Source organism: Paralichthys olivaceus, chromosome 18 (genome assembly GCF_024713975.1).
Source record: "Paralichthys olivaceus isolate ysfri-2021 chromosome 18, ASM2471397v2, whole genome shotgun sequence".
NCBI classification, from domain to species: Eukaryota; Metazoa; Chordata; class Actinopteri; order Pleuronectiformes; family Paralichthyidae; genus Paralichthys; species Paralichthys olivaceus.
In genome coordinates, this window is record NC_091110.1 from 11,651,287 (window position 1) to 11,667,133 (window position 15,847).

The following is a 15,847-nucleotide window of genomic DNA, read 5'->3' on the forward strand; positions in this document are numbered from 1 at the left end:
ATTGCCCTCCTCTTGCACTGTGACTCACATCCCCTCTCATGGTCTAACCTGCTCATCGCAGGAGGAAAGGGGCAGAGAGGGAAGACAAATACGCCCCGTGTCACTGACCCTTTGCCAAATTCGATCCACTTACCGGCAAAAGCTTTTATTCTGTTTTTCTGACCTTCCCTGTCCTGTCCCCCTCTGTGTTATGCAAGACTTTAGAGTCAGTGGAAAGTAATCCTGCCAAGGCAATCACAGCCATACAGACACATTTGGTAAACTTATCAGTTTAGCTGGATGCATGGCATGCATCTGTTCCAAAGGCAAGTGATCATTTTGAAAAGATAGAACAGCTTTATCTCTCAACTGTTTAAATGTATTTTTTAACTGAAGTGAGTTTGATTGAAAAAGATTTCTGCATTCATTAATATGCTGTGTTTTGCTTTTATGACACTAGAGGAAAAATCCAGAATTTTGTTTTCATTGTGACAGCCTCCAACTTAATATTAATAACATTATCATTCAAGCAAAGGTTTATGGGTATAGATGCGTAAGAAACTTCTATTATTTCTAGTGAGATTTATGTTTGAGAACAAATCCTCCCTGTACCTTGGTTACATTGTGTTATTCTGGGCCATAAATTAAAAGAGCATTACAAAAGGTATTTTCATACGCCAAAACTAGTAAATAACAAACCACTGACTGTAACACCAAGAGGTGTACATGATGATTTCACTTCTGCTTTCTGAAGGTTATGTTTGAGGCTACAAAGGTCTGCTTTCTGTGCACTGCCGTAAAAATGTCATCAAATGGGGATTTAGAAGAAACAAAGGGTTCTAACCAGGTAACAGACACACTGCTTTATATGGTCATGGACTAAAAGATACACAAAGCCTGGGAGAAACCTCAACAGGTAAGACATCCGTGTTTTGTAAAGCACAATGAGGTGACAACAGCATGTCTGCCTTGCCCTGAGGCAAATGAGGCTCCCTGAGGAGAGCAGTGATCACACTATGATTGAAATCATTCACATATTTACTATCAATTTCAGAATGTGTTTTTGTCTTTTAGCCATCTAAGCTTGTTGTGTTTTTATCCTTCTCAATTAAAAAATATCCAACCAAAATACCACACGCTCAGTTCCAATGAGTCTGAAGGATTTGTGAGGGAGAAATTGACTTTGAATGATAATATATCAATGGGTTTTTTTTGGGATGGATTTTATAGGCAACATTGTTTTTACAGCTCTATTGGGGCATACTTAAAAGTGAATGCACTTTTTTTGGACTCTCTAAAACTATCCTATAAGTGAGCCTTCGATATAACAGCTGGTTCAGTTATTTGATTTCTCAGATTTGAATACAGGTGACAAAATACTTCATAAACATTTCACTTATTGCAACACCACATGTGTAGTACATCTCCTCACTGATCTCCCATTTTGACATTGCATGAATTTAAGTTATAGAGCAATCCTTTGAGGGGAGGGAGACTGCTGCAAAGAGGAATCTACTAAAGTTGAGTTTGAAGAACATGGAGTTTATATTTGATGCCTTAATCTATCCAGTTTTGAGAAAATATATTACACAACCTTTCCGTGAACATCTTTGAAAATGTACCACCACTTATCTAAACTCATTATTCTGAATGTTATGACTCACATGTTGTCATCGCTTTTTCTATTACAATATTTTATATGGATGTTATTGCGATGGTTGTTCTCATTATGTTTTGCAATGTTGCCTTTTCACATGTGTTGCCTGTTTAACAGTAGACTACCATGTGTAAACAATCTGTTTTCTTTGTGTCCGTGCTGACCATGAGGTGAATTTACGGCCCCCTAGATTCAGTGCAAAACAGTGACAACTAGGCCTGTTATTTTGTCTTTTGCATTGTGGGATTATTGTAGGGTATAATAATTCTCACTAGACATTTAAAAATCTCTACAGAATGCTAAAGACGCGACGGTCTACACAGTTACTATATATTCTCTATACAGTCAATGGTGAATGATTTTGGACACAGACTGTAAATTCTCTGCCAAGTGCAGAATATCATATAGCACTCTGTAGAACCACACAACTCAGCATCCTGTGCAAAAACATGAGGAAACACTGTTGAGGTCCACCACACACACTACACAAGTTGCTTTACTACATAGATGTAGATGTGTTATTTAATGAATGTCTCCAACTGCCCTTCAATCAAGACAGGGTTACTGCGGACTAGGGGTAAGGACTGGGAACAATTTTAATCCAACTATGGTTTAAGCTGTCTCTGATCGCTCTCTGTGCAAATCATCAGTTATACTGGCCACATGGTCTGCAGGCATCCTGGTATATAATAACCCTTCACCATAATGGAACAGTCTCAGAAGAACTCTTTCGTTTTTTACATTGATTTTGACAGTTGCATCAACTGTCCCAAATACATTAAAGGATTTTATCAATACAATTCTAATGAAGTGTTGTGGGCTCAAATGTTTTTGAGTCCCATTGCTGCTGTTTATTTCTATGTGACAAAAAGATGGCTGACCAGAGGATTCATAATCCAAGTTGATGTCACTTTGTCTAAGTGTTAGTCAGTTCAACATATGTTTTTAAATGCTAGGTTGAAAGGCCACAACTACAGAGTTTGAATGAATCTCACTAATGCGTCAAATTGAGAGTAACTCATTTGTTTGCCATAGTGGTTACAGTTTATCTTGCATTACATGCTTGATTAAAGGCTGCCTTGTAAAAAACAGTAAGTCATGAGTTGTTGTGTAGTATTTCCCCAAAAACACATACTTTGTCAAGTGACAGAAAACCAAACCCAACAAATAACAATTGACCTGTCAAAGACACAGATTCATCAGACGATCTTAAGGATTACCCTGTGTTGAGTATGATAGCAAAGGATGGCTTCATGAGACATTTGTGTTATTAGCACACAGTAGGTAAAGTTGGCAAGTGTTAAAATACATACTGCATACTTTAAAGAGAACTCTTTCTCTTCCCCATGTTACGCAATCGCAAATCTGTTTTTCACCCAGCAAGCTGCGTACAAGATGATGCAACTACAGTTGTATTGATATACTGTGTGTACTTGCTTACAATTTCTATGTATGCATGGTAACATCTTCGACATCTGGATTTCTTGTTCTTTCTCAACTTTGATCACTTCCATTTCGGACCGGTGCTCGTGTTAACTTTGTTATTTGACTTGTTGAAACGTAAAGTGACAGACAGACTACAGAAAGCCTAAGAGTATGTGATCCTAGGCTTCTGGCTGCACAAACCTATACAACTGATCAAATTGTTTACAGTGTGGCAGTGTTTTAAAATTGCTATCAATGACAAGCAACCATTTTGCTCTTACCGTGCACAGTAAAAACATTACAGGGCTGAGTCCCATGACGTGACGATTCTCTCTTCCCACTCTTAATAAAGGCCGGCAGACTGGGTCTCCTCTGGTCCCCTACAAACTTCCCCGGCTGCTGCCCCATAAGGGCAGAGTGCCAGGCCGCAGCCGGGACTCTCCAAGCTGGACTCAGTTGCTCACCGTCCAAAAGTTGGCCCCCCAGGCAGAAGGGGGAGCCCCTTTCCCTGACTCAGTCTGTCTTCTCCTGTAGTGTGGGTGATGTGGGTCACCTACGCAGATCCGTACTACTCCAGTACGTCTCTGTTTATCATGCATTAATGGAGCCCAAGTGCTTCATGTGTCAAACGAAGACTTTTCATGGGAATCTAGAGGGAAAAAAAGAGAGAGGATTTCATTACTTCAAGAGTACTGTGATATTTTCAAATGCTTTAAAATGTGATTCTGACTTCCATTTAACCGGCAAACAACCCTCACGATGAATTTGAGGTGAATTAAACATGTGCAAGATGAAATAAGCACACAGACAACTAATCCCAGCAATTAGTCACATGGGTTTCTGTGCAAAATAACTCATATCATGCTTAACCTGCAGAGTATTGATTTTTTTAAATGTCCTACTTCAGTATTGTCAGTAGGACACTGCAAGAAGCATCTTCCCATTCAGTTGGGTGGGAAAGTGGTCTTTTAGAGACATAAAACCCCACTCCCCTCTCACATTTAAGATGCATACCCACTGAATTCAATCTTTATAATGTTAATCAACCTCAAGCTAACGTTGGTGACCCTGGGTGTGATGCAGGTCACACTGATATCCAGAAGACGTTGCTGGATGCAAAGAATGGAGGAAAAGAAGGTCAGTGAAAGGCAGCAGAGCGTTAACTATTGTTAGCCTTGACCCTATTGTCCCTGGGCAACTTACTTTATTACAAAAGCAATGTCAGAAAACATTAAATCATGAGTAGTAAGCACTGAAGTGAAAAACAGCCTTGTTGACCAATTAATAAAAACTCGAATGCTAGTTACAAACTTCAGGGGAAGAGAAAAGTGTGAGCACGAACTTACACGTCCAGAGAAACATGTATGTTGCTGGTTAGCTGGCGACCTCAAGCTAGTGTTGAAGGTAGCCATGGAGGCTAACTCACGTTAGCAGCGCCGGAGCGTTAAATGCACACCGAGCAGTCAACAGTTGGCTCCGGCCGGGGAACACGCTGGGTTTTAAAAAGTCGGACAAGTGCACTTTAATGTCTCACAGGAACATTTCCAACCACCGCGGTTAGACACGTTTTGCAGCGGGGTCCTCCAAAGCCTCGTAAATGAGTCAGTTCCAGACTTCCGTGTCCTCTCTCCTCGTCTTGCGGAGCTTCTTCCCCTGTGGTACCCGGACTGAAGGCACTTCAATCAGGGAGGCGAAGGGAGATCGGGGAAACTCATCCGGCGACACAGCGACGTCGCTTCCCGCGGCTCCTTCCCTCTGTTGACGGTCGCCGAGCTCTTCGTTGCCGAGCCCTCGGTCCGCGGACTTATTCATTGCTCTCGCGTGGAAGTGTGAGTGACAAACTTTGGCCGAGTGGTGTCTGTGTGGCTGAGGCCGCCATACTTCATATGCAAGGTGGTTTACAGAAATATGTGGGTGGGGCCACGTGTGACGTCACCTGCGTGCGTGGGCTAGCACCAGTGCACGAGACGAGTCTCCAGGTTTTATTATGCTGGGGGGGGGGGGGGGGGGTCAGAGGTCAGAGGTCACAAGTGAAGGTGCACTGGGGGTATTGTGTTTCTTTTTTAAATTAATAAACTTTACTCACTGTTAAATGACAGTTGTTCCCCTTTTAGCTGTGCAATCCAAAGTTAAAATCACCTTTTAAGTATTTAAAACTACATATTTTCATTTCACTTTAATGATGACAGTGTAACTTTATAATATGATAGTTACATATACTAAATATATATGTTGTGCACTGGTTGTATTATGTGCAACCTTTGAGGGTTCACAGTGGGGGGAGGGGGGGGGGGGGCAATCCCAGCTGACTTTGGGTGACAGGTGGGGGTACAACCTGTCACACTCACACTTGCCGAACATTTTGAGTCTTATTGTATCTTAGTGTATTTTTATGCATCGGACATTCTATTCTATTTGCACTAGTTTTTACTCATTTTCATTTTATCCACATATGTATGTTCTGCTTTTATGGGGAAAATTCCAACAACTGAGCTGTGTGGAAATAAAGTATTAAATCTCTTGAATTAACCTAACCCATATCTGCATATCTTTGGGCAGTGGGTGGAAGCCAGAGTACCCAGAGCAAACCCAAGACAGACCAACTGAGACAAACTGAAAATTATAGAACATTTATTGCATACAACAGTTTTTTTGTACAATCTCAAACATTAGCAAAAGTGTTCCACTATTTCTGTGTAAACGTCAAAAAGCTGCTTGAGTGATTTTTGAATGTTAGGAAATTTTTCAAGGTACTCCTCTCTTTCATTAGCAATCCAACAACGGTCTGCAGTTTATTATCTTAAAATAGACTTAGGATTGTTCAACTGTACATTAGGCTGTCACAATACTGAGGATTCTGTGAAAAATGACCAGTCTTCATATGGGTGGTTGGTCCTTGATGTGTAGATGCTTGATATGGTCTTGATCTTGTGTCAAGGTCACAGTTAGTTGTTCTCTAACCTTCCTGATCCAACAGCTTTTGTTGCGTCAACATTACAATCTCCTCCATCACTTCTGGTTTCAAGACGTCCTTGACCTGCAGAGAGCGTCAAAGGGAAAATTGTAGATCAGCTGCACTGAAAAACATCAGTCACAACTAAATATGGCGGATTCTGCTGAGCGATTTTTACATACATAAGGTTTTATCTACAAAGATTAAGACGCAAATTCCTCACATAAGGCACAAAAGCAGAATGATGCATAATGCATTCTTAGTATTGACAGTAAACAACAACATGGATATAGCGAATGAGCTGATGTCATATCACATAAGTGGAACATTTATGAGAAGCATCGCTGTTCAGTGATCAGTTCTCCACCCAAAAGAGCAATGAAATCCACCATGTCTGTTCCACTGTTAGAACAGCAGTCAATTGTTTTGCCCAGGAACTGTGGCTTTCAAATATGGCCACTAGATGGCAAAATACATCACAGAAAAGTCAACAGTTTATTGCAATATCTTTCCAAAGCCATTATATTACTTATTATTATTTGTTAGGCAGATGGTGTAATTCAAGAACAACTGTATACAGTTACAAACTGAATTCACTGACATTTCAGGGCCTCCTACCTGGTGTTGAAGCGAAGATTCATAGCAGTAGAGAACACTGGTGTCAAACAAAAGGACCTTGTGTGCAGCCAACGCTAACAGGCAGTTCCTCAACCGTGAAATCACCTCTCGATCCGACAGGCTCACGGGCTGGAAGGAAAGAGGAAGGAGATGCACAAAAAATATGATCAAAATGAACAGAAAAATACCCATGAGGATACTCTGATTTAAAATGTATACAAACCAAGTGTTGCAGCTATGCACAGATACATTTCTCCATTCATGAATCAAACATCGACTGAAACTATTACATACCGGTCTTTGTTAATTTCACACCCACCTCCAAACTGGTGTAGAAGCCCCCAGCCTCGTCCTCCTGGTTTGCTGGTGTTGGATACAACCACACATAACCGTTATTCCCGAGAATGATGGATGCGCCACACGGCAGGTTGTGAAAATGTGACTTCTGCCTCTTGATAAGAGAAGGAGAAAGCTGAACCACCACCCCTTGACCCAACTAAGTGAGAAAATAAAGGCAGGATATTAGCAAAGACATTTCTTAGACTAAATTATTACTTTGTTGAATACGCAAACATCATTGTGTACATAAGCGCCACTTACTTTTCCGTACTTTAAACTACGGGTGTGAAGCGATAAAGCTCCATCTGCGAAGACAGACTGCACCTCCGCCTAACAGCGCAGGACAAAAAGAAATAAAGTCATTATGGATAAAAAAACATTAGGTAATGGATCGGAAAATTTAAGATTATAGTAAATTGTTACTTACACTGATGAGATCGCCCTCCTGAAGGTATTCTCTCATGGTGAGCTCATCTTCTGCTGATCTTCTCCTCTAAAAGAGAAAATCAAATGAATCATGTGATCAATAAATGAAAGTTGGTTCAGACCCATTTCCCTTTTCCTCCAGGATAATTCAACTTAAAGTGTAATACAAAGACTACTTCTCCAAGTAAATCACTTCTTTTAGCATCTCACCAGCTCTCCTCCAGGCAGATTGACAGAGGACAACAAGAGGACAGAGTCCAGCCGAGAGTTGGTCTCCACCTTCCAGCGTTTCTGTTGCACCTAGACATATTACAAAAAAAGTCTTATTGACCAAAATGACATGTTGGAAATGTCACACAGCACATAGGAGAAAAGGCAAAGAGAGATTGGATTACCTCTGTAATTCTCCCAACCACCACGTCTCCAACTTCACCGTTGAACCTGCAATTCAATCCAACAAAAGACAAGAACAATCACTTATATTGTGCAAAAGCAGCCGCAAAGGAACCAGTTAAATTTCAAACCTGTCATTTTACTTCCTATAGTTTGTTCATCCTCATAAAGTGATTGAATCACTTACCTGGTCTTCAGTGGTCTGACACAGATCAGCTTGTCAACTCTCTGCACTTCTCCAGCGACTGAAGCCGTCAGCTTGTCATCATCAACATAGGTACCATGACCCCTGGGGATAAAACGAATATAGAAACATTAATACTAAAATCTAACCAAGCAAATATGTGATAAAGAAACTGGTCACTAACTGAGCCTGTGTAACTATAGAAGGAGCATATTTTTAAACGTGTAAAACTGGAGCAGCCTGGGTTTGAATTTTAAATATTGATGTTGTTATGAGCTGTCTCTTATAACTTTCATATTTACAAGCATGAGGGTTGTGAACCAAACAGCGTCAAGCTATTCACTTTGATTTCCCTCCATGTCAACATCGTGTAGGAACCATAGACACAAGCAGACAGCGGCACATCCCCGGTGCTCTCTCCGGTACGTACCTCATGAAACCGGTGTCTGAAGTGATCACATCGCCGGGAACCACCAGATCCTTTCGGTCGAAAGTGGAAAGTGCCACTGGTTTCCGAATCTCTGGTAATCTCATGTCTGCCGCCATGCTGCTTACTTTGGGTCCACTTCTTCTTCTTTGTCTTCCTCCCCTCTCTGCCAAACAAGTATACGCGCTCTACTGCCACCTATTGATATATAGTATATAGCATGCAACATTTCCCAGTTATATGTGCCAAGCATTTGCTGCATTGGATTTTTTACAAAGTGGATGAGAGCATGTTCTAACATCTCCTTCTAGCAGTGCTCACACAAACACGTGGGATTCTTCATCACTGTCCTGTTCTGGTCTAGTTCTCATAACCATGGCCTCATCTGAACTTAATGTAATTAGACAAAGTTTCTGCTATGTAGCCAGATTATGTGTATTTTAAAATGTTGATTAAAACTTGATCATGTCTATATTTTCCATATAAAGCATTTGCCATGTTGCAAACTGTATAAGCATTTGAATACCTGATCTGTTCCTGAACTTGAGATTTGAGATATATGAGATACATAATTATTCTATATTATTATTATTATTATTAGTAGTAGTAGTAGTAGTAGTAGCAGCAGTAGTAGTAGTAGTTGTAGTAGTAGAAGTAATAGCGTGAGATTGAAAGTGTGTTTTTCTTGTTGCAGGGTTTGGGGGCATGTCATTGTTACACCACTAGGTGTCAGCGTCGAGTCACGTTGGCTTCTACGCAGCAGCGCTCTCGCATAACGGAGGTATGACGTCAGATGTCAACAGGACGCAAGCGTCTCCGCTCAGCCAATCAGCGCCGACTCTCACGGACCCTGGTAAAGATGGCGACGGCGGAGCATCGGGGAGTTGTAACCAGACGCTTTGCCGTTACCAAACACCGTAGGTCCCGTCACCGCAAGGACTGAAACGGCAGCGGGAGCGACGGTTCATCGACCCGTTCGTCGGCCGCAGCTCTCCGTGTGGTGTCGCCGCGGGCCTGCTCGCTTTTGTTTTCGGTTTCCTCTGCAGTCGCCTCGGTCAAGCTCGTTAGCTTCAAGTTGGAGAGCCAGCGCTAGCTGGGGGCTAGCTGTGTGGCTGCAGCCGCTACTCGGCTCCTTCTCTGGCGCATCGATGGATCGAGAGCCCGGCCGGGTGTAAACACCGGGGCCGCCTGTAGCTCTTCAAAGTTTTTTAATTTTTTTTACGAGAACAGCCGCCCATGCGTCACTCGGGTTGAACATACCTCAGGTGGAGGGGGGAACCAGGGGGCTCCGACACTGCTGCGACACCGTTTAGCGGTGTCGAGGCACAGATTTGACCGCCGTCATGTATTTTCTCACCGGCTGGCCCCGGAGGCTGCTCTGCCCGCTGCGGAGCGAAGAGGAGCCCTTCCACATCCAGCCCAGCTCCCAGAGGTTCTACTTCGCCGTGTTGTCGGAGACGCAGCTCAGCGTCTGGTTCAGTCGGGTGAGTGGACTCAGCTGTCCGCACAACAACAACAACACATGCATCGCTACTTTCACTTCAGCAGTGACGATGGTGGTGTTTTTAAAAACTGGTCCACAAACTACTGCTGTCGTTATTCCATCTTCTGAGCTTTACTCGCGTGGGAATTTGGCTGATTTGTCCCAACATCGCAGAGAGCAACAGTTAGTGTTTTCATTGAGGTCTAACCAGGAGCTATGAATAACGACGTGCTGGCAAACGTGGCCGTCTACACACCTACTACACAGGTGACAGGTGACTTTGTTACGCACATCCGTATACATGTGACTGTGACAGACGCAGCAGCACATTCATTCAGAGTGGCATTCCTCAAATGTATCCACCCCACTCATTCATGACCCAGGTGCGGAGGCATTTCATCCCCAAGATGAAGTTCACCTGATTAATATCACCATCAGGGGAAGTGGATGCATTTCAATCATCGTGTTATTGTTGCTGGTGATGTTTAAAACAAATACTCACTAGTTGCATGTTGTGTTATCTTCTGTGAGCAGCATGATTCATGTCAACAATCAAGTCAGCACAGCAGTGGATTCTTTTATTTACGTTTTTCTCCACGGCATCATTACACAGAAGGATCATTTTATCACTCAGTTAGAAAGTGTTTTTTCTCCAAAAGACCCGCAGTGTTAAGTCTTCTCATCAAAACGCTCTGAAGCTTGAGCCTTGGTCTTCATCAGTGGGATTAAGTAATGAAGGATTTGATCTGACTATTTCCACCAAAAGCTTCCAGTGTTAAAACCACTGTCTTGATTATATCTTGACAACTCTCAAGCGTTATCACAACAGCTGGTTGAATCGATTCCTGTATGACACGTGCTGATGTAGAGCTAAGGGACCTGTGATGTTAGGTCATGATGACATAACCTTCTCACTGATAATAGCTAAAACCTGAATAATTGTGTCATCACTTAAACAATACTGTAAGCCAGTGTTTTTTTCAAAGAGATGGAAATATTTACCTTTGCTCTGAGGTTATGTTTTCGTCTGTGTTAGCAGGAATTACTGATTGGGTGCGGATCCAATTAAAAATCTTGATCTAGTGAATTTAAATCTGGGCAATAATGAGACTCTTGGGGCTTGGCGATGGTATGTGCTCCACTGACTACTTCTCTCGTTTGAAATATAATTAATTTCGGGCAAAATGAAAGGATTCAAATTTCAGTTGGCAGTTAGCGAGATTATAGCAGGTACCACAGATGATTGTCTGCATTCATATCCTGCCCTCATGTGTTTGAATACATAAGGTTTTCCTGTGTTGATATGGAGATTGGCCGGTTCAATGCTGTCTGCGTTCCACACTGTTTATATATTGTTGAGTTGTAGCAACAATGGATCGGGGTCACTGGTTACTTCCTGAGGCCCACACAGGATGTGAGCATGTTCTGTTTCCTCTCTGTCTTAAGAACATTGCCTGCCTGCAAGTATCAATAAGACGTCTGGGGGATAAAGGTCATCTCAGGAATTTCAATTATAGCTACGTCCTCCTCTCGACAAACACCTTTCACACACGGTGTATCCATCTTGATATTTCCGTTCACCATCAATCCCAACTCTGCACACAGGCATGTAATAGCAGGGTTTGTTTACTAAGTTTTCTGAACCTATGTATTTCCTAGGGATGCACCAATCCCTCACTTGTATTGGATATTGGTCCAATAGGGCACCTTGACAATAAGACTGATCTATGGGTCCGATAAAATAAATTGTGTCATTCTTCTTCTTCCTGAAGGAGTGCAAAAATGATGTGAACTGTTCCCGTCTCTGGTTCTCCCTTCTGCCATCCTTTGTTTTAAATGTATGTTTCATTCCACCATCGGTTGAGTAATTGCCCGTTTCTTGATAACAACTACACCAAGTGTGGACTCCCTTACTCTGGGACTTCTAACTTGGCAAGCATTTCGACTGTCTCCTGAGGATGGGAGGACTATTTGCTGTAAGCACAGCAGAATTTTTTCTAATATCAGCAGCTCTGCACAGATTACACTTCAGCACAACTATACCTGACTGTACAGTGAAGACTGGATCTTAACCTGCCCCCCCCAATAGCCATGGGCATACATTCCCTGTCAGGAGGTAGTCGGACTACCAGCCATCGTTCATATTTGTGATTTGTTTTTATTGAAATGTGGTTGTATATCAGTATATACAAAACCCACAGAGGCAGCGCGGTTGTTATACCATCCAACAAATCATCAATTTCTTATGTATTCATTCTTCTCAGAAAAACTACAAGAAGCAAATATTACATTTCTATGTTTTTCTCCTAACAAAGACATGGTCAGCATATGTGTTGGATGTAGGTGATTGTATCTGCTGTTTCCCCTCCCAGCTTTCGTGCCCCCTGCTGCTCTCAGCCATCATTTTGCCACCAGGTCTATTCTCTTTAATCCCATCTATCCTCAGCCTTGGACAGTGCAGCTCGAGCCCGGCTAGTTTAGTCAAGGCATTATTACTAATCCTTGTAGCACAGTAGCGTAGCCTTGTAGCTGTTGTGTTCTTTCACCTCATCAAAGCTATATTGCAGGGTGGGGGGGGGGGCTGCTTAGGATGTCTATGCAGAAGTGGAGTGTGTTGTTTAAGCATTGAAAGTCTGAAAAGAGCCACTTTGAAAATGCGAGGTGATGAACTTACTGCCAAACTCCAGAAAATTATGTCTATTTATTATAGTTAAATTAAGGTTAATTAAGGTTACAAAGCACCTTGAATTAGTGAGCAGGCTTCACCGGTGCAGGTATCAGTGGCTTTATTAAGTTTTAATTCTACGAGAAGGACACAGGATGGAAAATACTTAAAACCTGCTCTCTCATTACAGTGACTGGGTACAAGGTCTAACGTTGCATTACGTGAGATATTTCCCTGCCCCTGTTTCCTGATTGAAGCTATTCAGTTAACCGTGTCCTGGTTTTCCCTGTAATGTCAAGGACAGTTATTTGTCTCACTGCAAACAGAATTAGCTACTTTACTTGAAAACGAACAGGATCCCAATTACTTTGCTACAGTGTCTTATTTGCACTTTCTAATCTGAATGAATATTGTTTGTCGTAAACAGTTTAACATGTCTGACTAAATGGTTAAAATTCAGCTTTAAACTAGAGGAAAATTGGAATGAACTGGTTGTTATTGTTGTTCTGTGATCTAGACAAATATCTGCCTGAGTGATTAAGGGGTTGAGGCAAATTAAGGGCAACAGCTTTAGGCAAAGTCTATGCTTCTGCTCATCTGTATGTCTGTGTTGCACACAGGTTTATTAACAGAGGCCTATTTTTCAAAATAAATGAACGACAATCAGGTAGAAATTAGCAGTTTATCAGACGCCAGGTATCATAGACATACCATTTTTTTGGGACATAATTTATGCAGCATTGTTTCTTTGCCAGCAACATTCAAGCAGTTTAATGAGTGGCATTAAAACCTTCTCTGGCACAGCAGTGCTAAATATCACTGTCAATCAACGCTGTAAATGTTATCATGCCTTCTGTTACTGCTGCTCGCTCTTCCTGCATGTTTTAAATAACGATTCAGCTGAAAACTGGTGTGGTGTTGTTTTTTTAGTCAAAGAACAATTTGTTTTGTTTTATTATTTGAGTTGAGCTCAAATAAGCTTAAATGAACAATGAAGATGTAGATTCACCTTTATACAAATGATAAATTACAGCAGTATGATGATGTTTACTTTAAAACTTGCATAATATATTTTCATTTGACAATATTCAGTAGATTGTAATGTCGGTGTTGTTATATATGCTATTTTGATGTTTGAGACCAATCAGCATTTTTTAAATATTAATTTTCTTTCCCATTTGTTCCTCAGCCCAGTGTTCTGATAGTCAGCTATATCGAGTCTGCAAAGGCAGCCGCCCAATTTGGCTTCTACCAGAAGGCAGAATGGAAACCAGACGACTCCATGATAGCTGTGGCGGTAAGTACGCCACCATCTCCTCTTATATTTGTAGTCTGATGAATGCCAAAGTTCACCTCACATCTAGCTCTGACAGTCTTTTTTTCATAGACTGTTCAGTAGATAAGAGCATAATTGATGAGAACTGTTAGGTTTGAAGACAGATTGGTTGGGGCCATATTTCAAGTGAAAGTTTCATTGTCTGTGTGTTTCACACAGAGAATAACGTTGTTGGTGGGAAAAGTGAATATGGTCCACAGTCATACATGCAGCCCTCCGTGCGGTCTTGACACAGTTGAAAAGAAAGCACCTGCATATAGGGGTCTTTTGGATGCAGGTCTTACAGCTTTGACAGACCAAGCTAACAATGTTGGGTCTTTCCTGTTATTCACGTCTTGTCTCCCATCCTAAACCTACTTGGTTTTCTTTCTACTCCCTGTAACTGTAACCTCTCCACTTACTGTCTTGTTACCACTTTGATTCACTGGATGTAGACTTTCAAAGATGCTTCAGTAATCAAACACTGACAGTAGAATTTTATCACGATCTTTCTGTTGAACAAAAAAGAGACAGACAGACAGCTTCCATGTTAATGTGGCGCATATAAGTAGAGCATGACAAATGCTAAAAAGAGAAAAAGTGGAAGTGTCGGCGCACTTCTCCAATCAGTGGAGTTTGTCCTATTTTTTTTACTGTTATGCTCAGCTCCAGATACAAGGCAGATAGTCCCGTGGCAGTGAGAGTGGAACTGAAACACAGCCCCTGAGCTGTCTACAGCTCGTTAAAACTTCAATTTATATGCAGTGCTGGGACAAGACGTTATGACTGTAAAGATAATGGAAAGTAAAGAAAATAGTAAAAGATAATAGAGAATTGTAACTGGTTCTGTTTGGGGTCATTCTGTGTCAAATCATTACACTTTTGGTCCACAACTTCACAGATCTAAAGGAAAATTGCCTTGCTGATTTGATCAGATGAAGCTGACATTGGTGTTTCAGATCCTAATTAAGGTTCTGTTATCTTCAGGGCTTGATGACCTCGTAATTTAACTTCCGTAAAAAAATGTGAATCTATTTTTTGGGGGGGAATTCGACTTAAACTGATATAATCACTTGCAATGCTGTTATTTGTTATAGAGGATAACATACGTTTAGGTTAAATAGCTGGAAAAAAGCTTAAAAAAGATATGAGAATCATTTCCTCTGTGACATTTGACCAGTCAAGTCACAGAGGGCCAACACCAAAAGTTAGAACTTTTTTTAAATCTGCCTTAATTACGATCAAAGACATAATCTATTCTGCTTACACATGTTTGTAATTTGACAAAATCAAATTTCAGTAAGATCTGTGACAGTGTGGTCCATAAGTGTGATGATCTGACATGGAATTACCTCATAGATATTCATTCCTAGACGTGTTGTCACGTATGAAACTCTCTTGTAATTATTTGAAATGATCTAACTATTCATTAACACTCGGCACACTGACAGTAGACTGTCGATCTGCTTTAATGTGTGTAAGAAAAGGAATGTGTTACCTGGAGCTAGACAAGCTTTGACTTGAAACACAATCACTTAAGTTGTTCATCTGACAAAAGGTCACAAGCAAGTTTAACGCTGCTAGAGTGCCCACTTACAAAGCAATTTGATCTCAAAATTTGGCGATTAAAAAATATGCTTCAGCATCTGAAGGTGCAGTGTTTGCTCTTATAGTTACAGCCTCTGGGATCTAACATTATAACGTCCTGAATAATGATCATTTGTAGTAGATTAATCAGTGAGTTACTGGACAGACTGTCCTGTCACACTCTGAGATAATAGCGGAATGCTTCAGTTACGCTTCGTTTGTTACCTACAGTTTTCCTGACTTTGTCCTCTGCTGATATACGAGCTCACTGTCTGAATGTGAGTCAATCAACTCAAAGTGAAACAGTAGTCAGAAACAGGTTGTTATTGCTCTGTGGTTTAACGATGAATTGATTTAATGGACCGTGAAAATAGCCAGATAATGTTTTGGGGGAAC

The 15,847-nt window shown here is 41.3% G+C and overlaps 3 protein-coding genes across 4 annotated transcripts in view; 1 reads left to right on the top strand and 2 right to left on the bottom strand.

Moving 5' to 3' along the window:
* The window catches only part of abl1 (c-abl oncogene 1, non-receptor tyrosine kinase), a 32,132-nt gene extending 27,164 nt beyond the window's left edge, over window positions 1-4,968 (bottom strand). Inside the window, exons 1-2 of the mRNA XM_020082108.2 lie at window positions 4,408-4,968; window positions 3,343-3,710 (exon numbers count right to left, since the gene is read on the bottom strand). Of these exons, the coding sequence (XP_019937667.1) occupies window positions 3,343-3,469 (127 nt within the window). The 5' untranslated portion in view covers window positions 3,470-3,710; window positions 4,408-4,968. The remainder of the gene's footprint in view (window positions 1-3,342; window positions 3,711-4,407) is intronic.
* A 707-nt stretch (window positions 4,969-5,675) lies between these two features.
* exosc2 (exosome component 2) lies at window positions 5,676-9,799 on the bottom strand. Of its 2 annotated transcripts, none has more exons than XM_069513959.1 (10): window positions 9,662-9,799; window positions 8,405-8,567; window positions 7,978-8,079; window positions 7,793-7,838; window positions 7,608-7,697; window positions 7,399-7,464; window positions 7,233-7,301; window positions 6,952-7,128; window positions 6,633-6,761; window positions 5,676-6,098 (listed from the first exon to the last, which is right to left on the bottom strand). In XM_069513959.1, exons 2-10 carry the CDS (start codon window positions 8,518-8,520, stop codon window positions 6,018-6,020), a joined length of 876 nt encoding a protein of 291 aa, XP_069370060.1. In that variant the 5' UTR covers window positions 8,521-8,567; window positions 9,662-9,799; the 3' UTR covers window positions 5,676-6,017. The 2 variants fall into 2 exon arrangements, with proteins under 2 accessions (XP_069370060.1, XP_019937329.1); XM_020081770.2 differs by having other exon boundaries at window positions 8,405-8,599; window positions 9,662-9,797.
* Window positions 9,745-15,847, top strand: part of ric1 (RIC1 homolog, RAB6A GEF complex partner 1) — a 32,411-nt gene continuing 26,308 nt past the window's right edge. The window contains exons 1-2 of the mRNA XM_020082239.2: window positions 9,745-9,885; window positions 13,739-13,846. Of these exons, the coding sequence (XP_019937798.2) occupies window positions 9,745-9,885; window positions 13,739-13,846 (249 nt within the window). The remainder of the gene's footprint in view (window positions 9,886-13,738; window positions 13,847-15,847) is intronic.

Excerpts from the sequence above, each read along its gene's own strand:
- exosc2 (XM_069513959.1), bottom strand. The coding sequence starts at position 8,520 with ATGGCGGCAGACATGAGATTACCAGAGATTCGGAAACCAGTGGCACTT. Across the intron at positions 7,839-7,977 it reads GTCAGACCACTGAAGACCAG|GTTCAACGGTGAAGTTGGAG; the intron begins GTAAGTGATTCA and ends ATTGAATTGCAG. Across the intron at positions 7,302-7,398 it reads AGGAGGGCGATCTCATCAGT|GCGGAGGTGCAGTCTGTCTT; the intron begins GTAAGTAACAAT and ends CTGCGCTGTTAG.